Genomic DNA, 23,687 nt, shown 5'->3' with positions numbered 1-23,687 from the left:
GTCCAGGGTCTGGGCTGCAGAGAAGACAGGGCTGGGCTGCTCTGAACCTGGGAGAGGCGCCTCTGGCGGGGTCCTGAGCAGGGACGGCCCAGTGGCCGAGTCCTCTAGGCCAAGGCCGCTGGCCTGGCACTGGGTGCCTCGCTGTGCCCAGCGGTGTCTGGTTCCTCCCAGAAGGCGAGTGTGTTATAAATAGCGGATGACGGGTTGCTCCGAGAGCTGCCGCTAGCGTAATCGCCGATTTTGAGAGTGCCCTGGCGAGGGCTGAGGACGGCTGGGTTAAATTTGGCCCCGATGGCTGGTTGGCATTTCTTGAGCTGGGTGCTAATCCCTTCAGGAGGTCAGACAAACTCCCTAGCAGCGCCCCTGATCTTGACTTTGAGGCCAGGTTAACTCTTTCGAGGGGACTGCAAAAAGACCCCCAAAGTCGTGATGACTCCACGTTGTCCAAACCAGAGCAGGAGCCATCAGGGGGCTGGACTTCAGGAGGGTCCGTCCAGGGGAGAGCCAGGGCCTGCAGTCCACAGTGGACTGTGCTGTGTGACCGTCTCTCCCACAAGGCTGTCCCAGGGAAGGAACAGGATGCTCCAGGGCAGCCCTGTGGTCATCGTGTGGGGCAGAGACTGCATGCTTCTCCCTGGGCAGTAGCTCAGGTCCAGGCCTGCCTTGCCAAGGGTCAGGGTGTGGGGTGGCACTGTTGAAGGTCAGGGTCCTGTCCCCTCCCCCACAGTCTGACGCATTGAGACCCACTCCCCAGAGACTCCCCATGAGCAGGAGCTGGAAGCACCCCCACCGTGGGTCTAGGCTTCCAGGTTTCCTGCTCCCACCCTGTCTACTGAAACTGGAGCACCGCCCCCGCTTCTGCAGAGCGAGGGTACATTTGTAGCCTGCCTGCTCCTCGGTGTCCCCCAGGGGCAGCGGGTGGGCGATTTTCGGCTGCCAGCCTCATGGGAAGTGCTCGCTGCTTCCTGGGCAAGTGCGGGGTCCAGCCTGGCTTTCTCCTCCAGCCTTACCTTTTCCTTCTGGATCTGGGGTCCCGCTCCATCTCCTGCTGCCATGAACGGGCCGCACTCTTGGGCTTCTCAGAACCTCCTCTTTGCAGGCCCGTGAAGCTGGTCCCCGTGGAGTGTTGTGCCCCCCGAGGGGCTGTACTCTGCTTTATGGCCACTGTCACTCCGCGCTGACTCCCGTCACAGCCGCGGCGTCCAAGATCGGTGGCGCTGCTTGTTCTGTTATCAACTCAACCAGCCGAAGCCCTCCAAGATGCCGCGGGAATAAATTATGTCCAACAAGCTCTCTGGGCTCCTCTGCTGAGCCCCCGGCCCCCCTCTCGCCAGCATCTTAGCCGGGGTTCTGGAGCCTCCTGCCATCCGTCCCCCTTGGCCTTCTGTTCCCCTCCACGTGTCCCTTGCACATTCTGGGACATCGTGTCTGTAATCAGTCGCTGTGTACTGAGTCGGGAGCTCCAGGCAGGGCACTGATGCTGCGGGGGCCCGGGCGTGGGCAGGACTGGCTTTTTATTTTCAATATTTAAGTACTTATGTATTTTGGCTGTGCTGGGTCTTAGTTGCAGCGTGCGAGATCTTTAGCTGTGGCACGCGAACCTTCGTTGCGGCCTGTGGGATCTAGTTACCTGACCACAGATCGAGCCCAGGACCCCTGCATTGATAGCTTGGAATCTAAGCTCTTGGCCCACTGGGGAAATCCCGAGGATTGAGCTTTATTCTTCAGTTTCTTCATGCTCTTTGCCACAGACCGATGGCCCTGTAGGAGGACATTTAGCCAGCTTTGTGGTGTGAACTAGGAGAAGGAAGGTCCTCTTTCTATGAAAAGGGAGACAGTTTGGTGACAACGAAGCTGACTTCTCAGGAGTGAGATGGTTCCCAGCGGGCGAGCTGGGCAGGGAGCATGGCTGCTTGCCTCTCCAAGACCTTAACTGTTGGGCCAGAGGGCATGGGCTCCTCACAGGGCATGGAGAGCCCATGAAGCTCTGGGCATGGGAGTGGCATGGCAGAAGCAGTTTTAGGAAGAAGAATTGAAAGGGACAGAGAGGTGGGGGCACTGCGGTAGTGTCGGGCCCCTGAGGGTCCAGCCCCTGGGGGCACGGCCTGCCTCCATCCTGGGCTGCATCTGCACCCCAGTGGTCCAGCCCAGGATCAGCTTAGGGGCTGGGGGGCTCAGGAAAGGAGAGCCTGGGCAAGATTCACTGGGGATCTGAGTGGGCCTGGGACGTGTCCTCGCACCCAAGGATATCTCGAAATCTGTAGGTGTCCTGTCCACTGGGATAGGGAAGGAGAACACAGGCCCCCGACTCCTGAGGAGCGAGGACTCTGAGCATCCCTGGCCTAGGCCGTGAAGCTGGTCCCCTCAGGCAGCGGCTAAGAGCAGAGGGAGCCTTCACCCCTCCCTGGGTTTGGAGCTGCTGTTTGGCATTTGAGACCGAGATGTCAGGTGAGTTGGTTCTTATCCTTGTCTTGCTCCTGTCAAGGCTGCGAGGAGCTCAGGGTGGCCCTAGAACCAAGAGGTATTGAATGACGTTGCACCGTGTCCCTACCCCCTTAATGCATCTGCTCCCAGGGTCTTGTCCCCAAGAACATTCTGGATCAGGGACACACTGAATGCAGGTAGCGTTGCGTGTGGGAGCTGGCAGAGGCCAGTGAATGGGCCCAGGGCTTGGAGGAGGCTGAAAAGGCAGAGGCCGGATTGTGGAGGGTCTCGGAGGCCTTGGGAAGTGATCTAGGATTTGTTTCACACACCAGGGGAGCCTCTGAAAATTTGAACAAGGACCATCACGCTGCTCTGCGGAGAGGGTAACGGAAGGGCAAGAGTGGTGGCTGGGAAAACAGGAAAGGACTGCAGAGGTTCAAGGAAGTCATGGGGGTGGCAGAGGATATGGGAGGGTGCTGTCTGCTGGGGACACAACTCGGAGGTAGAGCCATGAGGGCGTGATGCTGGGTGATAGGTGGGAGAGCAGAGGGTCACGGGTGAACCGGGCTCCCCTTGCCTTGAGCATCAGGCTCACCAGCTGGCCCCTTTAAGCATGAGGTGTCTGTAAGGCATCCATGTGGAAGTCACCACGGGCAAGTGGGTGCAGGATTCTGAGCCCAGGGAGGGGCACCCCTCTTCCGCCTGGTGGCAGTCAGATGGAGTGGTCCCTTGGGACACTCCGAGGGCCTGTGAGGTGGCCAGCTCTGCTGAACGTGGTTCCTGGCATCGTTTCTGCCTAATAATGGCCTTTGGAAGGGAAGAAAGATGATGGCATGACTGAGTCACACAGAGGATGCAAGTCGGTGATCCCCGTGGTCACAAGCCGTGGGTGCGGTGGGACGAGAGTGAGGACACAGCTGCGTTTGATATGACAGCATTCTGTGCCGCTGAAGAGTTGGCGTCGACTTATTCATGCAAAGGCTTGACCCTTGCGGGCCGTGACAGTGTAAGGGGAGGTCCCCTTTCACCCAGGGGACCAGCTGAGGGCTGCATAGAAAAAGCTGTACCGTCCTAGTCCCATGCTGCCATGGGAGTTTGCCTTCGTGAAAACAGACAAAAAATACCCCTTGGGAGCCTACTGTATGCAAGGTGCTGGCGGAGAGGCAAAAAAGAGTCAGCTTAGGCAAAACCAGAAGGAATGACTCTTGTGGGGCGACTCGTGTTAGGTGGTGTGAGATGCTTCCAGTGACAGAGCTCAGAGCTCATGAGCCGTTTGCAGGAAGAATGGGTGCTGCCAGGTGGTAGGTGGCAGAGGGGCGTGGCTGGGGGAAAAGCTGGTGGAGAGGCACGCAGGAAAGGACTTGGGGTACCTCATAGAGGGATCTGTGCCCTGGATGATGAGAAGATGAGCCTGCAGGAGGCCTGGAGTGGATGCTGTGCTCAGGAGCTCCAGTCATATCTGTGGAGGTAGCACAGCTAGGGTGGACAGAGGGCAGTGGTGACGGGGGAGGAGGGGTGACCAACAGGGCTGCTTCCCGGTGTTCTGGCCAAAAGGAGACCAAAAGGATGAGCCGTTAGAGTGGATGCAGGGGAGTTTCAGGGAGGCGGCTGGAAGATTGGAGATGGTGAGATCCAGGAGGGTGATTGATGATGGTGATGACGGTCTTGTCTGATGTTAGACCATGCTCTTGTTCTGAAGTTTTCTCCCACTTAATCTTCACAACAAACCTTGCAGGTACCACATGCAGTTTTGGGGGAGTTAGCATTATTATCCCCATTTTCCAAGATGAGGAATCAGAGTCACGGGCTACCCTGGTGGCTCAGTGGGTAAATCATCTGCCTGCTAATGCAGGAGACCCAGCTAATGCTGGTTCGGGAAGATCCCCTGGAGAAGAGGATGGCAACCCACTCCAGTATTCTTGCCTAGAGAATCCCATGGACAGAGGAGCCTGGCAGGCTACCGTCCAGGGAGTCACAGAGTCAGACCCGACTGAGTGGCGAAACCAACCCAAACCAGTCAGAGCCACAGAGGCCGACTGGCACGAGGCTCGTTGCGGGAGGGACAGAGCTGGGTTCAGAAGCCAGGCCGAACTGCTGGCTGCAGATCTAAGTTTTGATTCCTGGATGGAGGACTAGCTGGAGGAACGTGTCCCCAAATAGGGGACATGGAGGGAGAGGCACGTTTTCAGGAGCCTGAGACAGACGCCCTGATTCAGAGGACATCATTCAGAGAGCGTGTGACACCATGGAGAGGAGGCACTGATGGTCAGTCCGACCGAAGGGTCCTGGACCTTTGGTGACCCGAGAGGCAGGGTAATGCCTGTGTGGTCAGCATGACCCCCGCCCTGGTGCAGGTGCAGGGTCCTCCAAGAAGACGAAGCATCCATGGTGTCAGGCCCACTGGCACAGGACACACTGCTCTGTAGGGCTGCTGTGCTCCCCCGACCCCGCCAGCACTGGTCCCCACCTTTCGGACCCTTGGTGACCCGCTTTGAAGAGAAGGGACAGAATCTGTAGGACTCCCTTAGCGGTTCGCTTGTGCAAAAGAGGTCAGAGTTTTCCTGAGATGAAGCCAGACTCTGGCTCCCCCGGAGCAGCTGGTACCATGGACCTAAATTTTCCCTGTTCATTTGACGGTGTCTACGTTGTGGGTGCCCTGGAGGCAGCACCCTGAAACCTCTCCACTTACAATGTCCTTCTTTCTATTTCCTCCTGACTGCCGTGTCAGCCTGTATCTCCAAAAAACACTCTTTAGAGAGCTTCGGGGAAACGTGGAGCCACAAAGTGCCAGCGTCTGCATTCTGCCGGTCCTCATCTCTCTCCGTCTCCTGCTTCATGTTTTTCTGTCGAATAAGCAAAAGCCAGAGCAAATTTATTCCTGGGGATGGGATCTCATATGAAAATGCGTGGTAATTGTTTCTTTTTGCTATTGTCAATATGTTTCTGTTCCGTTCATTGAACTCTGTGCCCAGCTCCTGCCATCCCACGTCACATCAAGGTTATTTTTCTGTTTGCCTTTTTATGAAATGGCCTCCTTTCCCCGCCAGGTCTCGGTGTGGGGAGCACTTGTCCGTGTGTGTGTGTGTGCGCGCGTGTGTGCTTGTGGGCACGCTGCAGAAGAGGGGTCCCGGAGGAGAGGGGGAGAGCCATTTCAGATCTGCTTGGAGGTCGGCCTCCCCCAGCCCCGGACTTGATCAGAGAACCCACACCCCTCTGCTCCTTCGTCTTTGGGGAAGCGCCTGAACTCAGACGTGATCGATTCTGACTTTATATCCTGGTTGGGGTATAATTAGCAGTCTTGATTTCATGTCATCGTGGCCTGAAGCCCTGCTGTCCCCTCCCGCTCTGTGTGTCTGTGTTTCAGTGGTCGGTTCCTGCCTTGGTCTCTGCCTGCCCCCTTGACCGTGGGACCCTGCCTCATCTCGGGGCACCCATTTCCTTAACTGGGGGATTTGGGCCATGGTGGGGGCGGCCCAGCTCTGCTACTTTCCCTTCCTACTGTCTTCCCCAAGGGAAGTGGGGTCTCTCTGACCATCAGAACACTCGTTGGCCGTGGACCGTTCTCCCAGCCGCTGTGCTGACCTGCCCGGTGATGCCCCAGCTCACTCTGGGGAGGCAGGGAGCCAGGCTTCCAGCTCGGGGACAAACCATTCAGCCTCAGAGACTTCACCTCCACATGCCAAAGTGGACACAGCTATTTTCCTTGCCTCTTGGCCAGGATGGGTGGGGAGTCGAGTGGAAAACCTAGGCTCTCAGGGCTGGGGTTGGGGGTGGGGATATTGTGAGGTTTGACCTTCTGTTGGAAAGGTGGGTGCCAGGGGCTCAAGGAGGGAGGGAGCTGCCCGGGGTTCTGGCTGCTGGCAGCGTGTGGCCATGGGCTGTACCTTTCAGAGTTCACCCCCCACCTCCCCACTCTGCCCAAAGGCTCACCTGTCCGTTAACTCGGAACATATGCGGGCCCACACCTCCCCGCGTGTGGCGCTGGATGGACAGATGGCCTTTCTCCTGCCATATGCTCCGGCCTGTTCAAGTGTCAGGGCCGGAGGGGGGCTCTGTGCCCTCTCACCAGGGCTAGGGAGGCGCTCCTGTTGCTGAGCTGGACACTGGGCTGGCTTTCCCCAACCCCGCGCCCCTCTGTTCCCCTGTGGCTCTGTCCACACCTGGCCCAGAGCTCAACTGGGTGCCAGGGACACGCACAGAGAGAGGTGAGGGCAGCGGGGCAGCCACTGGGCTGGGGCATCACCAGCCAGGTCAGCGCTGGGAGGCAGGAGGACGGTCCACAGCCGATGAGTGGTCAGACAGTCGGAGCTGCTGCAGAGTGTTAGGTGGTGGTCAGGGCGGGGCTGGCCAGCCTGGAGGAGCAGGTGGGTGTGCCAGCGGGCACTCGAAGGCCCTGGGTGGGACTGAGAAGGGTGCAGAAGGGAGGGGGAAGGCTCCTGGTTGAGCGGGGTGCCGTGAGCCAGGCAGGGATGCGGAAGGGACCTGAGAGTTCACGCCGAGGAGTGGGGAGGCTCTGGCACAACATGCCTTATTTTTAGAGGCAGGTCTTGGTGTCAGCGATGGGGCGGGGCACGTGTCTGATTAGATTTAGCTTGTGTCTGATGCAGCGATCATGATCGTTATTTTGGCTCGAAGCGTTGCTGGGAACCTGACTCTACCTGTCACTGCCACTTGCTTACTCACTGGGGGGATGGAATGGACCCGAGGGAGGCCTGGAACTTCCCTAGTGAGCCTCCCATCTTGAGAACCCCTGGGGGCAGGGGCCCTTGGGATCCAAGGATAGAAAGCGGGGAGCCCAGTCCTGCTCTGGATCCACTCAGACCCCTTCTGGGTCACAGAGCCACTTCCCGCCCGGCCGCCTCAGCCTGCCTCCTCTGGCGCTGGCTTTCCGCTTATCTTAATTTATTGATGAAAACTTGTTTTACAGTCCAGCGCACAGACGGCGGCAGCTCCCTGCCGAAAGAAAGCAGGCTCGCAGAGCGGGAAAGCCAGCTGCCTCCCGGAGACGGGAGGCTGGGGGCTGCGTGGGCGCTAGAGTGGGGAGGGCGCGTGTGGGCTGACGGGTGTGTGGCCTGGATGGGACCCGGCGGGCACCCCTGGGGGTTGGGGGCTGAGGACCCCTGTCCACCACGGGCCCCCGGCTTACAGCCGCTCTGCCGGGTCTCAGCAGTCTGGATGAATGAAGACCATGGGCCATAAATACTCATAACGACCCTCGTTGATAGCTCTGTGAAGGTGCCACGCTGGGAAGTTTATTTTTTCGTGAATCTCATTCAGTTCCAACTACAACTCTGTGTGGTAGGAACCGTGAATAACCGCATTTAAAAGAACAAGCCCTGCAAAGTTGTTTTCTGAGCTTCTCCAGCCTGTACCTGAGAGCACCGTGAAGCGAACCGAGGCCAGAGCCGTCCCCGCCCCGCCCCGGACCTCACCCTGGTCCTGTGGTCTTCTGCGCCTCCTAGATGCCTTTCCGGCCGGGTCTTGCTGGTCCAGCCAGGTCTCCTGCTCCTGTGTGGCCATGGCCAGCTCTGTGCCTGGCTGAGGGGAGGTACTGGGGCCCTTGCAGAGGGACCGGGCTGAAGGGCGTCGGGGCAGCTGTCAGGCCTCCCTGTTGTCCTTTCCTAAAGAAAGGAAAGTCTCGTGTCCCCTTCTGGGACTTCCTCTGAACTCAGTCTCCTGATGGGTCAGAAACGGTGTCCCCAGGAGCCTGTGGGCCGTGTGGGGGGCGTGATAGGCCTTCAGGAGACGAGGCTGTGCTCCCGCGAGCTGCAGGGGCCTCGTCCTTGACACAGGTAGCAGCAAACCCCGGGAGACTGTGGGAAGCAGGTGGAAGCCCCCTCCCCCAGGAACCTGGGGCGGGGAGGGGGTCGGTTCCACAAGCTCCTCTGGTTGTGGTGCTAGAGGACAGAGAGCAGGTCTGCCGGGCTCCAGGCTCGTGCGTGTCATTCCCTCCTGCTTCCTCGTGCAGAGGCAGAGCCAGCAGTTTCCACAACTCTGGTGAAATCAGCGAAGTGGGCCGCCCTGGTTGGCGCAACTTCCACCCCCCCGCCACGTGCACCCCTCTCCCTGTGGGGCACCCCTACTCTGGGTCCTCCCCTGCCCCCACCCAGCCTGCGCCCAGGATGACCGCCTGCTGTTCCTTCCCTCTGCGCTCCCTCCCCTGGGCTGTGTCTGGGCCCTCTCCTCCCCCACACTTCTCCCTGCCTCCTTTGACTCAGATTGGGCCGCAAAGTTGAGAATGTTTAAAAATGAAGATTTGTTACTTTGCTTGTTTTTTTTCTGTTCGAGGCAGAGAGATTTTTTTTTTTTTTTAAAACAAAACTTTCTCTTTTATATTGGAGTATAGCCGATTAATGATGTTGTGATATTTTCAGGTGGACAGCGAAGGGACTCAGCCATTCATATACATGAATCTACTCTCTGCCAAACTCCCCTCCCATCCAGGCTTCCACACAGCATTGAGCAGCATTCCCTGTGCTGTGCAGTAGGTCCTCTTTGGTTATCTATTTCAAATATAGCAGTGGAAGCCCAGAGATTCCTCATTCGTAGCATTTGGAGTCACTTCGAACTGGATTAAAATCCAGCTCAGATGAGGTCGTAAACCCCTGGTCCCTGGTTTTCTCCTTTGCGAAGTGGAGGTGTGGGGAACCATAGGAAGCCCCTGTCTGGTTTTTGTGACAAGGCGGGGTTGGCACAGTTCTTGGCGTGGATTCGGGTCAGTAGCTGCCAGTTTCCTCAATGTGTCCATGGTCATCGCCACCACCATCACGGTCACCCTCCTTGCCCTCCCCACCCTCCTCATCTGCAGGTGGGTCCCGGACGCGCCCTATACGTTGTGGCTGGCCTTCCTCTCTCCCAGAGTGGACATGTCCAGGGAACCTTTTCTGATGCCTTTGGGATGCCCTAGATCTAAGCCGTGGGGCCTGGTGGGTCAGAACATGGTTTCTGGAGTCAAATTTCCTGTGTTGTTTCACCACCTCACCCCCCAGTGTGTTTGTCGTCCCAGGCTGTGGAAGTGGGAGGACGAAAATGACCGCCCCTGGTCCCTGCCATTGGGTCGGGAGGATTCAGTAAGGTGTGTGGGACACGTGGTCAGTGTCCCTGGCAGCGCAGCCTTGGGGGGGAGTGAAGTCGGGGACGGGGGATAGGGTGGGGCGAGGCATGGTCCTCCCTGATCCCGCTCTGTGGCCCTGGGCACACTAGCCCGCCAGACCCTCCCCGGCTGCTTTCAGCGAGCGGCCTGGCCGCAGTGAGCACCTTGAGGGACAGACTGGGCTGGGGTCTCCAGTCCCACCGGGCGGACGAAGAGATGGCAGAGTCGGCTCAGGGGCAGGTGAGAAGTCATCTCAGACTCTCACGTAACTTGGTGCAGAGACCATCAGTGTCAGGGGGGCTTGAACTTAACCAGCCCAGGCACCCCCCAGCAAAGCGTGTCAGAAACGCCAAGTCCTGGCATGGGTGGACACGGCTCCCGGCTGGCAATATAAATAATCCGGCTGTGGGCACATCATCCCTGGAGAGAGGACCAATCGCATTGGCCGCATCCAAGGCTTAGAGCGGATGTGGGCGTGGGCGGGCTGTCCTGGGGCCAGAGATGGGCCTGGTTGTCAGTCCGATCCTTCCCGATATCTATACGTGTAATTAGAGAGTGTTATTTGCTGAACTGGAGCCAGGGAAGACTGTCCTCGTTACATTATTAAAGGGCCGTCGTTCCGTGAGATAGTGAATGGAGGAGGCAGCCTTGCTGAATGAGAGGCACCCAGAAGTGGATGGTACTTTTACGCTGTGGCTTTTCTTCCTCTCCGGGGGAGCGGAGGGAGCTGGCGGCAGCTTTCTTCAAACAGGCAGAACGGTCCCCACCCCTCCTCATTCTGTAGGGTTAACTAGAGTTTCCCAGACCATTTACTCTCTGCTAGAAAGATACGATGTGAATTCAAGGTATCCCTGCATCTTCCAGGGAGTGTGAATAATAGCAGGGCACCTTGTATCATTTATATTCCCAGGAACACAGAGTGCTCAGTGGGCATAATCCCGTTCATCCTCCAGTGTCCCTGAGTGCTGGGGAGGTGTTTTTTTTTCTCCTCCCTCAGTCTTTAGTGGACTGACATCCCAGAAAGGCCAAGCGGCCGGAGATGCTGGGCCATTGCCTTCCCCCGGGGCTTCACATCCATAGATGCAGGCCACGGATGGTTGTACTTTCTCAGGAAGCCTGCGTTGCCCCGGCTTCCGTGTGCACCTTGAAAGCCATCCCTGCCTCCTGCAGCGGCCCTGGTTCTACCTTCCGTTCCATGCTTTGATGCTGTCAGCAGTGTCTTTCTCCCCAGATGCATCAAATAAAACAGATGCAGGAAGGAAGGAATATGCTGGTGATGAGAAATCCTCTCTCCAGACTCCTCTGACAAGTATCCCGGGTCCTTGGCGCTCTTCCCTCCAATTTCCGGTGACCTTGGGAGCTCAGACAGTGCCTCGCTGTCTGACAGGTGCAGACTGTCTCCGCATACCTCCTTCCCGGGTCCAGAACTCAGGCATCCGTGGTGCTTGGGGCACCGTGCACACCCATCCTGCCCCAGGTCTAGGCACCCTGAGTGCACTCACACTCTCCCGAGAGTGCTCCTGGGCGTGGTGGCCCGAGGCTGCGAGTTGTGTCCTGTTGGGTGCTGACAAGTCCTGGAGTTGGGGTCACCCTCCCTCCATGCTCCCAGCAGTGCGGGGGCTGCCCTCTCACTGGCTAGGGGAGCAGAAACCTCCCCCGGAGCCAGGACGGCTGCCTGTCTTTTCCTCCTGAGCCTGCTCCCTGCCATTTCAGCCTGCTTCCTCGGCGTGTTCCAAGCAGGATGGAGAATAACTGTGTGTTCTCCCAAGGGGAGGGGAACCCCACTTCCGGGGCTCCATTCTTGGGGAGCGGGCTTGGGAACACTGGGTTGCAGTGCTCCCCGTGTGACCCTTCTCCCCTGCACCCATCCCACCCCACCCCCACCCCTGCTTGAGCAGGAAGACTGTGTGGATCTGCCGGTCTGGTGGCCTGGGTCAGTGTGGACGGACTGGTGGATGATCACACCCCGTTTGCAAGGCCGGTGGGGGCTTTGTGTCACCCGCTGCTCTCTGGCATCTCAAGCACGCACCATTCTGTGGTCCTTCTGGGCCCGATCCTCGGGCTCCATTCCCTCGGGCCCCCTTGGGGGCTCTGAGCTGGTCCCTACCTCCTTTTCCGTCTCCCTACCGAGTGAGCGGGCCTGTGGTCAATCTGAGAAGATGGAAGGATGCTGGCACCTGAGAAGGTTGATTTGGGCCCTGCTGTCAGATTTGAGGAGCCCAGAGGGCCTGGGAATGGGGGTGCAGGTGGGGGAGGGGAGCCCTGGTGCCCTTTAGGCCTTTCTCCCAAATGGAGGGACAGTTTGGAGGACCCGAGTTGTAAGGGGGCTGTGTTGAGAGAGTGCATGGTAGACACCCCCCACCTCCCGGGTTTAGTCCTTGCCTCTTGCTCCCTGGGCATCAGCTGTCCTGGGATCTGGGCCTGCTCTCGGCACCCCTGCCCTGGTCTTTGAAGCCCAGAGACAGCCACAGGACTGGTCATCACCCTGGGGTCCCACAGGCACCTGGTTGGAGTGAGCCCAATGCACTGAGGTCAGGCCAGGAAGTCCAAACAGATGGGCAGCACTTCAGCAAAACCAGCGCCTCCTTGTCCCCGTCAGGATTGGAGGACACCAGCTGGGGGCCAGGGCTGTGGTGCCTGGGCGTTTACCCACATCCAGAGCCCTAACCCCCTGGAGGGAGGAAGGGCTGTCTTCACGTCTCCCCCATCTCAGCTCTTTCATCCCCAGCATTTTTTTGGGGGGTGGCGTGGTGGGTCTTCACTGTTGCACGCAGGCTTTCTCTAGTTGTAGTGAGCAGGACTACTCTTCGCTGCAGTGTGCAAGCTTCTCATGGCAGAGCGCAGGCTCTAGAGTGCTGCCTCAGAGGTTGTGGAGCACGGGCTTAGTTGCCCCACGGCATGTGGGATCTTCCCAGACCAGGGATCGAACCTGTGTCTCCTGCATTAGGAGGTGGATTCTTAACCACTGGACCACCAGGGAAGCCCCCCTGCCCCCAGCACCTTTCAGAGCCTTACATGGCAAGAGGTATTGTAGCAGGACTGACAGGTGTGCCAGGGGATCGGATTGGGGGCTCCCTCATTCCCAATGTCCCCGCAAAGTTCTCTGGAGAGAAGGGGGCTCAGGAAACATTTAATTTAAGAGCTTTATTAACCTCAGAGACACACAGCTCCAAGATACAACAACCCCGAAGTTTGGCTGAGTCTAAATGCCCCTAGAATCATCTTAGATAGAAAATAACCTCATTTTCCAATAATCAGCATGTAACTGGGTTTGTGATATGCAAATGCCTTATGTCCTGTTTATTTGGAGGAAAATTTGGCTTAGAAATATGGGTGTGATCTCCCTGTCACCTCTGCCAGCTGGTGCCACTGGAGGCTGTGAAGTTGTGAAGAAATCGGGGGCTTTGAGACAAAGTGTGGGGTCCAAAAAAGAACGGCCGAGGAATCACACTGATACGCACAAGCTCAGTGTGAACCACACCTGTGTTGTGGCTGACAGTCAGGCCAGGGCCGGCGCAGGCTGGATTGCTAGAGGTACAGTGCTCAGAGTGCAGGAGGGGAGGGTGGGGTCTTGCTCTCTGTGCCAGCCCCTCCACCGCTGGAACCTAACTTTCCGTAGTTGCTGGTGACTCAGAGGTGAGAGCCCTAAAAGCCTTTTTATGGGCCGGGAGAAGGCTGGGAAAGGATGCTGTTAGATATGGGGCTTAGACAACTTCAAGTCCTGCCACACTTGAGCTTGGTGGGCTTCCTGGGCGAAACTAGGACTGACACATGTCAGCTGTGGGGAAGCGGATTCCTGAGTTAATAAGCAAGAATTCTTGACCAATTAGAGTTGTGCTGAAAAGAATGGAGCGTGTTATTGGCTGGTGACTCTGGGGGGCTCAGACAGAAGCTTGACTCCTAGGGCTGGGGACAGGCACAGAGGAGCCCTCTCAGTGGGGGCCCACCCCATCTGTGCCCTCATCCTCTTGTCTACTGGCTGGCTTGGGGGCCTTTGTCCCTTCCTTACGGAATTGGAAGCACTGTCCGTTGACCCCGCCTCCTTTTATGTTCGTGACAGTGAATGAGCTGCAGAGCCCCCAGAGGCAAGAGCCCCAAGCAGCCCCCCTTCTGGGTCCTGATGCTGCCTCTTATCCTTGTTGTGGATTTCCCAGCAGTCGGCTTCTCCCAGAGCACGGCAGGATTGTTACCAGCCGGCACGTTGGCTGTGAAATTAAAATTGTTTCTGTTTGCTCTCTTATTCTCCACATCCACTAATTTATTAAACGTCGTTAAACGTCACACTGGGCCCTGGCTTGTAGAGAGCATGGGGACATGCTGAGGCTGAAGGTTTGAGGGCTTCCTTCAAAGCAAAGAGGGCGTGGGGTCCCTGCAGATCCACAGAGGCCACAGGGATGAAGGTAGTTAGAGGGTGTGTGGATCTCTGCAAGTCGGGCAGGAAGAGTAGGCGACTTACACAGGCGAAGGGTGGGCTTAAGGTGAGCTGAGGGGAACTTGGTGCTAGATGGGGAAGGGGGTGCATGGTGGGGGCTTCTTTTTTAGGTGGGTTTGTGTGTCTGTGTCAGGCCCTGTTCCCAAGCCCTCCCAAGCCTCCATCCATCCATCCATCCACCCATCCATCTGTCCATCCATCCATCTATCCATCCATCCATACTTACCTACATCCACACATGCATCCATCCATCCATCCATCCATCTATACATATATACATGCATACACCTATTCATACGTCCATCCATCCACCCATCTACCCATCTGTCCCTCCATCCATCCATCCATCTATTCATCCATCCATCCACCTATCCATCCATCCATCCATCTACCCACCCGTCCACTCATTCATGGAATAAATGTTTCTGTAGTATCCAGGCATGTTCTGGGCCCCACAGTGGGAGTGAAATGGCTGAGCTGTGAACCTGGCCTGGAGGTGCTGGTGTTTTCATGGGGGTGGGCAGTGCATCTACACAGAGGACTGGGCAGGGATGCTCAGCCCTGGTGCAAAAGGTCACCCCAGGGAAGGCTGTCCCGCTTGCAGGGGAAATGGTGGCCGCTGTGGGGGACACAGGCAGTGGCTGTCCCTGGACTCTAAGCCAGCTGGGGGCATGGAGCTCAAGAGGGAGGTTGGTTCAGGGGAGGTTATGGCTTCATCCCCAGAGAACTGGGATGCTACGTGAAAAATACATTAGGATATGTGGTGGAAACATATATTAAAAGTACAAATCAATGTGGTTTCAAGATGGGAATGCCATGGGGGCACTGGCCAATTACAGCAGACTTGGTCGATGAGGCCATAGCCTGGTATGCGTCTGTTGGATGGGCCCAGGGTGGTGAGGAAGATGCTGGCTCTGAAGGGTCTTTCTGAAGGGTGAGCCTGGAAGAGGGAGATCCGTGGGCCCTGCCAAGGGGAGGCACTGCTCTACGCTGAAGTCACCAGCAAATGCAAGGATTTGCCCACAGCTAGAAGTGGGTTCCTGTGAAGCTCCAGTGGAAAATACTTGGACGTGCCCTTGGTTGGGGGTGGGGCAAGAGACAGGGAGCCTTGGTGGTCAGGGTGGCCCCTGGATGCCTGCCAGGCTTGACTGGTACAGTGAGGTGCCTGGTGTCTTTGGGTTGGGAGTTTGGCTGGGTCCTGGTTTCTGAGTCACCCTGCCTTCTCCCGGAGGTTCTTCCAGCTGTGGGCTTGACTCTAGCTGGTGGGGGTCTGAGACAACACGTTGCTTTGGGGAGGAAATGTCCCCGAATGCCATCATCAGTGGCCTTTAGGGGGCAGGGATGGGGGTGTGGGTTTGAGGGGAAGATGCAGGACTTGGGTCCCAGCTACTGGCAGCTTGGGGTGTGGGCTGCCCTGCTGTTGGCAGCAGGCCCTACCTGAGTCTTACCTGGGGCAAGGTGATCTAGGGCAGGAAGTGAAAGGGAAGCAGGGGTGGGAGTCGGGGAGCAGCTTCCCCTCCCAGGCAGGCTCTGGGGAGCTGGCACGGCACGTCAGAGGCTGGAAGCTTGAAGTCAGAGATGATGACCATCATCTCTGGGCTTTGAGCTTTTGAGGTTTCCTTCCCACGTGGGGGCCCTTCCCCCAGAAGGGACATGAGGATCCCCCCGGGGCCCACTCTCAGCGTCAGTGGGGTGGGGGGAGCTGAAGTGTCATCCCTTGGTACCTCGGATTCTGGCGTTTCTTGCATCAAGTGCACTGCCTAGTACCCTGAGGACCTTCCCAGGCCTGGGACTGGTGGGGGGGCTTCTCCAGCACAGAGTGTCTGGTGGCTCTGGGGGTCCCAAAGCCTACCTCCTTACCAGTAGTGAGCTGGCAGCTGCGAGGTCTTCTGTTATTCATCCCAGGGTCTGGCTTGTAGAGCCTTAAATCTTGAGCGTGGAGAGCATGAATTGCCATGGGGTGATTAATGAAAGAAAAATTGAGCCGGCAGCACAGAAAGTGACCAGGTTGAAGAGAGTCAGTGACAAGTTGGATGGTCTCCGTGCTTCCCTGCCAATCAGAGCTCTGACCCGGCTGGGGGGCGCCACCTGGTGGTTGCGGGCATGGTGGCACCCAGTCCCTGGCTGAGCCGAGTGGACGCACCCCATAAGGTGGGGGCTCTGGGCCTGGTGTGCCCACACCTCGGAGCCTTGGCCCTGTCCCGCTGGGGCTGCTGCGGGGCATGGGGCCAGGGTGGCTCTCCACGGCGCGGGGACCCAGCAGCCGCTCTGGTCACCCGACTCCATCCCTGCAGCTCTGTGGGGGGAGCGTCTCTGGTTTAGGGGCGCTTCCCAAGTGGCTCAGCCGGTAAAGAATCCATCTGCAGTGCAGGAGACACAGGAAAAGCAGGTTCAATCCCTGGGTCGGGAAAATCCCCTGGAGGAGGGCAGGGCAACCCACTCCAGTATTCTTGCCCGGAGAATCCCATGGACAGAGGAGCCTGGCGGGCTACAGTCCATGAGGTTGCAATGAGTCGGACACAACTGAGCAGAAGCACACTGGTTTAGTGACGGTTGGAAAAGCCCCACTTCCTTTGTCGTGCCCCGTCTGGACCACCTTCCTGTCTCCCCATGTATCAAAATCCTGCTCATTTGTCAAAGCCCCGCAAGCCCTTCCAGCTGCATCTTGAGTTGGAGCATCCTTTGTCGTGCCCCGTCTGGACCACCTTCCTGTCTCCCCATGTATCAAAATCCTGCTCATTCGTCAAAGCCCCGCAAGCCCTTCCAGCTGCATCTTGAGTTGGAGCATCTCTCTGCACCCCTGCCCCGTCACCTGGTCACTGCAGTGGCCTGATTGCTCGCCTGCCCCCTTTGCCCTCCGATGGCCTGTTCTCCGCACAATAGTCAGAGTGGCCTACTGAAATCCCAGATCACATCCCTGATCTGTTCCCGGCTCGCCATCTCACCGAGAACAGGTGCTGTGAGGGCCCGCCCACTGGTCCCCACCACTGTCACCTCGCTCCCCCCTCCCCTGCCCCCAGCTGGCCAGGCTCACCCCCAGTCAGGGCTTTTCACCTGCTGTCTCCTCTGGAACTTCCTCCCCCATTATTCATGTGGCTCATTTCTCCTCTTCTGGTGCCTAGTTGCTCAGTCGTGTCTGACTCTTTGCGACCCCGTGGACTGTAGCCTGCCAGGCTCCTCTGTCCGTGGGATTCTCCAGGCAAGAATACTGCAGTGGGTTGCCATGCCCTCCTCCAGGGGAATCTTCCCAACTCAGGGATCGAACTCCCGTCTCCTGCATCTCCTACACTGGCAGATGAGTTCTTTATCACTGGAAAGTCCCTCCTTTTGTGGGTCCCTCCTCAAATGACACTTTCCGAGAGGCCTTCCCTAACCCCCTCTCCCCGCCACCCCGCCCCGACCCCTGTTACTTTCTGACTCTTTCTCATCCTGACTTCTTTTTCTTCATGGCACCTGGACTTTTGTCTTCTGATTGCTTGTGTGATGTCTGCGACCCCCCTTCCCCAGGGTGTCTCCCTGAGCTCAGGGCAGAGCCTGGCTTTCCTGAGCGGCGGCGCCATTCCGGTTTGTGGAACAGATGAGAGAGGAAGTGCGTCTCCACCAGGAGCCTCTGGCCCTGCCTGGCTTCCTGCTCTCCGCCTGCATGCGGCTGCCCGGCCTTCGCTGCTACGTGTTTGCTCCCTGGAGGCTTGGATTCTGAGCATCGCAGCCTGGCGCCTGGCTTGTGAAATGTCACCCGGAGGCCGGCACCTGGCCCTGTCACCCTCTCCACAGGGCTACTTTCTTTTAAATTCTCACAGTGGTCCCAAAGAGGCAGGCAGCGTCTCATTCTCCACCTGCCCCATCCACATGTCTGCGGAGCTAACCCCCCTACCTGGCACCTGAGCTCTGGGCCCTTCACCTGTTCCCCGAGCATACAGTCTGGGAAGCTATGCTTCCGTGGCTCCCATCTGGCCCCAGTAGAGGCCCTGGGAAGACAGCTCCCTAACACCAGCGCCACTGTGCTAACAACTGTGCTCTTGTTTAATTGCTCAGTCGTGTCCAACTCTGCAACCTCTGTAGGAGCCTCCGTAGCCCACCAGGCTCCTCTGTCCATGGGTTTCTCCAGCCAAGAATACTGGAGTGGGTTGCCATGCCCTCCTGCAGGGGGTCTTTCCTACCCAGGGGTAGAACCCACATCTCCTCTGTCTCCTGCTTTGGCAGGTGGGTTCTTTACGCCAGAGCCACCGGGAAAGCCTGTGGCTTTAGGTCCTCAGTAAATACCTGGTGACTGATCGACTCAGGCTCCGCGGGGGTGGAGGAGGGAGTGTCCGTTTATGGAGCGGAAGACAGGCCGCTGTGGAGACTGCATCTTCGCGGGCATCGCAGCCCCAGGGGAGCTGTGCAGCAGAGTGGGCTCCGGCTGGGTGCAGCTGCCAGCTCCCTGGGGGTGTGTGGGGAGTGGTGGGCTCCTGCACAGCGGGTGCCGGCCAGCCCCTCAGCCAGGCCAGGGAGCTCCTTCCTATTTCCATCTCTGTGGAATTTTTCTTCCCGCTCCTGAGGACTGTGGGCAAGTGCCCCTTCCCATCGGGGCGACGGGACACAGTGGCCGCAGAGTCTGGCTCTGAGGAACTGGGTTCTGAGGTTCTCTCCCAAAGCCCTCACTTGCTTCCATGGCCACCATCCCCTCTCCTTCCCGAGCTCCAGGCCCTCCTCTGCCCAGTGGGACACCCGCAGCCCTGCGTGTGCAGCTGGGACCTTCCGTGCTAGTCACATGCTTTCCCTGTGCCCTGTTTAATCCGTCTTCATTGAAGTGACCCTACAGGGGTGTTGAAGCTGGTGTCATCCCATTTGCCAGATGAGGAGACTGAGATGCAGAGAGGCTGGGGCTTCGTGCAGGTCACACCCCTCAATGTAGTTCTGGCCCTGTGGTACCCGCTCTGTGTCTCAGGGCTGGGGCCGGGGATGGAGTGGGGGGGCGGGACTGCTGGTCTTCCAAGTCCCGTGGAGATGGATTCAGGCTAACGGGCTTTCCTTTCTCTCCAGCTCTGTGGCTGTGGGCTGCTTGGAGTGGGCATTTGGCTGTCCGTGTCGCAAGGCAACTTTGCCACCTTCTCCCCCAGCTTCCCCTCGCTGTCAGCAGCCAACCTGGTCATCGCCATAGGCACCATCGTCATGGTGACAGGCTTCCTCGGCTGCCTGGGGGCCATCAAGGAGAACAGGTGCCTCCTCCTCAGTGTAAGTTGGACCCCAGCCCCCCAGCCCTCTTAGTCCCTCAGCCCCTCAGCCCTCTGAACACTGGGGCTGCTGAGCCCACTGGGTGTCGAGCCTGAGCTTATAGAATGACCACGCCCCTCTTCCTCATGATTGGCTACCCCTGGCCTAGGTGCCCCTCCCACTCCTTGATTGGCTGTCAGGCTTTGTCTCCCTCCCCTGCCCACATGGGATCCTCAGGAGTGGTGGCCCCTCCCTACCTGAGAAGCCTGCCCGTCCCACGACCACGTGCCCATGCCTGCACCTTCTCATTCCAGTTCTTCATCGTCCTGTTGATCATCCTCCTGGCAGAGCTCATCTTAATTATCCTCTTCTTTGTCTACATGGACAAGGTAGGTCTTCCAGTAGGGGAGGGGGAGCATCATCGGCCTTGGGGTTGGGTCAGGGAATCTGGAGGAAAAGCACTGACAAGTTGTATCTCTGAGGAGAGGAGAGCTTTTGGTGGGGGCAGCAGGGGACTCGTCTACTCGTGTTGTCTTAGGAAGTGTGTGTGTGTGTGTGTGTGTGTGTGTTGTTCAGTCGTGTCCGACACTTTGCGACTCCATGGACTGTAATGTGCCAGGCTCCGCTGTCTGTGGGATTTTCCAGGCAAGACTACTGGAGTGGGTTGCCATTTGCTACTCCAGGGGATCTTCCTGACTCAGGGATTAACTTGCATGTCTTAGGATGTAGACCCTCTAGTCCCCCAGGGATGCCCTAATCCTAGCCCTAACTGGGGAGCACCACTGAGCTCCCTGTCACTGGGAGCATTCAAGCTTAGCTGTGCCTGACCACTTGGAGAAACGTCAAGTTCTTCAAGAACTTGAGAAGCCCAAAATTCTTGAAGTTCTCCACCTTATTGAAGTTTTCTCCAAGAAGAACTTCTCCATGAACTTGAAGTTCTTCTCTAAGAACTTGAAAAGTTGACATTTTAGGCCGGAAAGCCTACACCCCAAGTTCCCGGGCTGAAATATGGAAAAGTTCATATGTCAGGCTGGAAACCCTGTGCAGAACTCAGTGGGTGGCTGGGCTGGGTTCTAGGGAGGGTAACCCAGAAGTAACATGGTGGAATTTTCCAGGTGATACTGCATAGGGCTCAGCATCAAGGGAGCTGTGTTTCCTTTTCCAGAGGTCTTTGGGGATAGGCAGCTGATCTCATGGGCTTCCCTGATAGCTCAGTTGGTAAAGAATCTGCCTGCAATGTAGGAGACCCCAGTTTGATTCCTGGATTGGGAAGATCCGCTGGAGAAGGGATAGGCTACCCACTCCAGTATTCTTGTCCTTCCCTTGTGACTCAGCTGGTAAAGAATCTGCCTGCAGAGTGGGAGACCTGGGTTCGATCCCTGCGTTGGGAAGATCCCCTGGAGAAGGAAAAGCTACCCACTCCAGTATTCTGGCCTAGAGAACTCTATGGACTGTATAGTCCATGGGGTCGCAAAGAGTTGGACACGACTGAGCGAAAATGACTTTCACTTACTCACTTCAACTGATCTCAGGCTGCACTGGGGGTTCAGGAGGTTAAGAGGGACTAACCCCTGTCCCGGCTGAACAGTTTCCCACCCAGTTGGGGAACTTCCTCTGGGACCACCAAGAATGACTGGCCAAGCGTGCAGACTTAGGGCTCAGGGGCTCTTCTGGTTCATGGTAACCGGAACCATGTAAGCATCTGCCCCTTGGGTCCTGAAGGAGTCTCCCAGGGCACACGGAGAGTGTGAGTCACTCTGAGGGTTAGAGGCAGTGGCCCCTTTGCCTCTGTACAAAGGAGGCACTGATAGTACTGAGCGATGCCTGCGGGCCGGCCCTGTTCTCGGTCCTCCTGGGAATCATTCCTTTAATTCTCATGACTGTCTCCGAGGTGGCTGTAAGTGCCAGTGTTACAGACAAGGCGGAGGTGGGAGAGGGTAAGCAGCTTGCTGGCGAGGGGTGGCCCCACACTCCGGACGGCGGCTCTGCGCCCGGCAGTTCCCAGGGTGTGTTCCTGCAGGGCCAGCGTGCGGGGTGGGATGTCACGGGCCAGGGGGCAGCGTGGCCTGTGGGGGGCGTGTCCTGGGAGCAGGGGAGCTGTGGCGGGAGCCTTGTGCTGTCTCTGCCTCTGAGGGTCCCTTCTCCGTCCTGAAACGCTCGGCTCTCACAGGGGTCACCTCCGGCCATGAGTCTGCGGGTCTGGCACTCGCGGCTGACCTGGGCGACGTGGGGAGAGGGGCAGCCTCCTGGTCACCGCCCCACCCCACCCCAACCTGAGTCTGCCCTTGCCCGACAGGTGAATGAGAATGCCAAGAAGGACTTGAAGGAGGGCCTGCTGCTGTACAACTCAGAGAACAACGTGGGGCTGAAGAATGCCTGGAACATCATCCAGGCAGAGGTGAAGGCTGGGGGCGGGGCAGCTGTGGGTGGGAGGCGGGGCCTGGGCCTCAGACTCCACCCCCCAGCCCCGGCTGGGCCACCGGCTTTCTGGGTCAGACATGGTGCTCTGGGCAGCCACTGCAGCAGGGCGGCGGGGTGAGTGGTGGGCTGCGCGGGGGCCTGGATGTGGCCAGCAGACATCTGAGGGGCTGGGAGCTGGGCATCAAGACGGACAACCAGGAGGGCACCTCCTCCACTGCATCCTTTCTGAATCTTCAGCACGAATGACGGTATTTTAGCGACAGGTCTGCCTCCCTGGTTGTGACTCAGGACACCCTGTTCCAAAAGGAAACGTGTCTGGGTAGCTCCATGTGGAGCCTGGGGAGGGGTTGCCATCACGAAGCCACGAGCTGGGGGCAGACAAGCAGAGGGCTGAGTGCTGTGTCCAGTGCCCAGCGCCCTGCTCAGAGAGCAGGCGGCCATCCTCCAGGAGGGAGATATCATTCCGTCCCCTGGTCCTGGCTGGGGCCCAGAGAAGGGACAAGCAAGCTGGATTCTGGGTGCCAGCTCCCGTGGGGCTGGGCGGCAGAGAAGGGCCCAAGCTGGACCCGTCTAATCGCTCCCCCCCCCGCCCCCGCAGATGCACTGCTGCGGTGTCACCGATTACAGAGACTGGTTCTTGGTGCTGGGGGAGAACACGGTCCCCGACCGCTGCTGCATGGAGAACTCCCAGGGATGCGGACAAAACAACACCACCCTCGTGTGGAGAACGGTGAGGCTGGGCACCCCAGGGGCCCCTAGGTGGCCACTCTGGGCGGGGGCAAGGGGTGGCCCAGGACACCAAGGAGGTGGCTTAACGTGGGATGGGTGAGGGCACACAGGCCTGAAGCCGAAAGGCAGTGGCAAGGGAGCGTCTGGGCCCACGTCTCGGGGAGTCAGAGTCGGGTAGGAATGGGCTCTGGGGCTGTGCAGTGGGGCCTTGTGGACGGAACTGGGGTGGGGGTGGGGTCGGGGTCCAAAGGGAAGTAAGCTGGGGGCTGGGCAGGAGGGTCCATGGCTCATCCCAGCACCTGAAGCTGTGGTCCTCACTCCCCAGGGCTGCTACGAGAAGGTCAAACAGTGGTTTGCTGACAATAAGCACGTGCTCGGCACGGTGGGAATGTGCCTTCTAATCACGCAGGTAAGGGGGCCGTCCTGCCAGTGGGGTGGAGGGGACAGCCTGAGGGAGACCCCTCCCTGCAGGGCCTGTGCCCCCCGCCCCCAGGGCCTGCCCGAGCCTCCTCACGTCCCCCTGAGCCCTGGGCCTGTGCTGGCCTCGTAGGAAGGGCTGGCTGGGACAGGCTTGTCCCCCCCAGGCACAGGGAGCTTTTTTCCCTTGTGAACCAACTGCATGGCATCAGTGTGAGCAAGGCCCAGGGGCGGCCTCCTCGGGGTCCGTCCCGCCCCAGCACCTGTGCGAGTGCGCCACCTGGCGCATGGATTAGTTTCTGTGCCTTTGTTTCCACATCTGTGTAGTGGGCTTGATCATAGGTCACTTCTTAGCACTATGTGACTTTGATACCCGGAACCTCAGGCTGGGAGGGCACTCAGGAAGGGCTGGCTGCCCTCCTTGGTCTGCGTTTTGCGGGTGGCTGTGCTGCACGGCCCAGCATGGGTGACGGAGAAGGATGCCAAGGAGACCCTCAGCTCCCTCCTGGACGAGGAGGGAACAGGAGACCCCCGCATCTTTCTGGGGATTGGGGGCTCCCTCCTCGCCCAATTGTGTGTAACTGATACCCCTGATGAACCCCAACCCCTGACCGGTGGGTCCACAGAGAGACGGACGTCCTGCTCAAAGTCCCCTTTCTTCCCTAAACCCTGGGGCCTGCAGTTCGGACTGAGTCTGCTGATCAAAGAGCCTTCGAGCTTGGCGGATGAGCCACTGTACCCGCTCGGGGCTCCGACGGGAGACAGGCCTGTGGGAGAAGGTTGTGTGGTTCTGAGTGGGGCTCAGGTCAGGATGGCCTGCGGCAAGGCCTGGGGCAGGACACTGGGGCTGGGCTGGGTCCAGCCCCTGGTCTCCAGGGTCACTGCAGACCTTGAGTGTGAGAGCCATGGAGGCAGGGAGTGTCCCCAGCCAGCGGGTCCGTGCTGCTGCCCAAGGGGCAGGCAGGCTGCCCTCCT

The 23,687-nt window shown here is 58.4% G+C and overlaps 1 protein-coding gene across 5 annotated transcripts in view; it reads left to right on the top strand.

Moving 5' to 3' along the window:
• Positions 1-23,687, top strand: part of TSPAN9 (tetraspanin 9) — a 195,019-nt gene that overhangs the window by 167,692 nt on the left and 3,640 nt on the right. For all 5 annotated transcript variants that reach the window (XM_055396281.2, XM_055396282.2, XM_055396283.2 and 2 more), the window contains 5 exons: positions 18,975-19,166; positions 19,460-19,534; positions 21,442-21,543; positions 22,165-22,296; positions 22,621-22,704. In XM_055396281.2, coding sequence (XP_055252256.1) covers positions 18,975-19,166; positions 19,460-19,534; positions 21,442-21,543; positions 22,165-22,296; positions 22,621-22,704 — 585 coding nt within the window. The remainder of the gene's footprint in view (positions 1-18,974; positions 19,167-19,459; positions 19,535-21,441; positions 21,544-22,164; positions 22,297-22,620; positions 22,705-23,687) is intronic.

This window comes from Moschus berezovskii, chromosome 6, assembly GCF_049115385.1.
Source record: "Moschus berezovskii isolate FMDL1 chromosome 6, NW_MosBer_1.0, whole genome shotgun sequence".
NCBI lineage: Eukaryota > Metazoa > Chordata > Mammalia > Artiodactyla > Moschidae > Moschus > Moschus berezovskii.
Note: the sequence above shows the minus strand (reverse complement) of the source record. Positions and strands in the feature narration are given on the sequence as shown.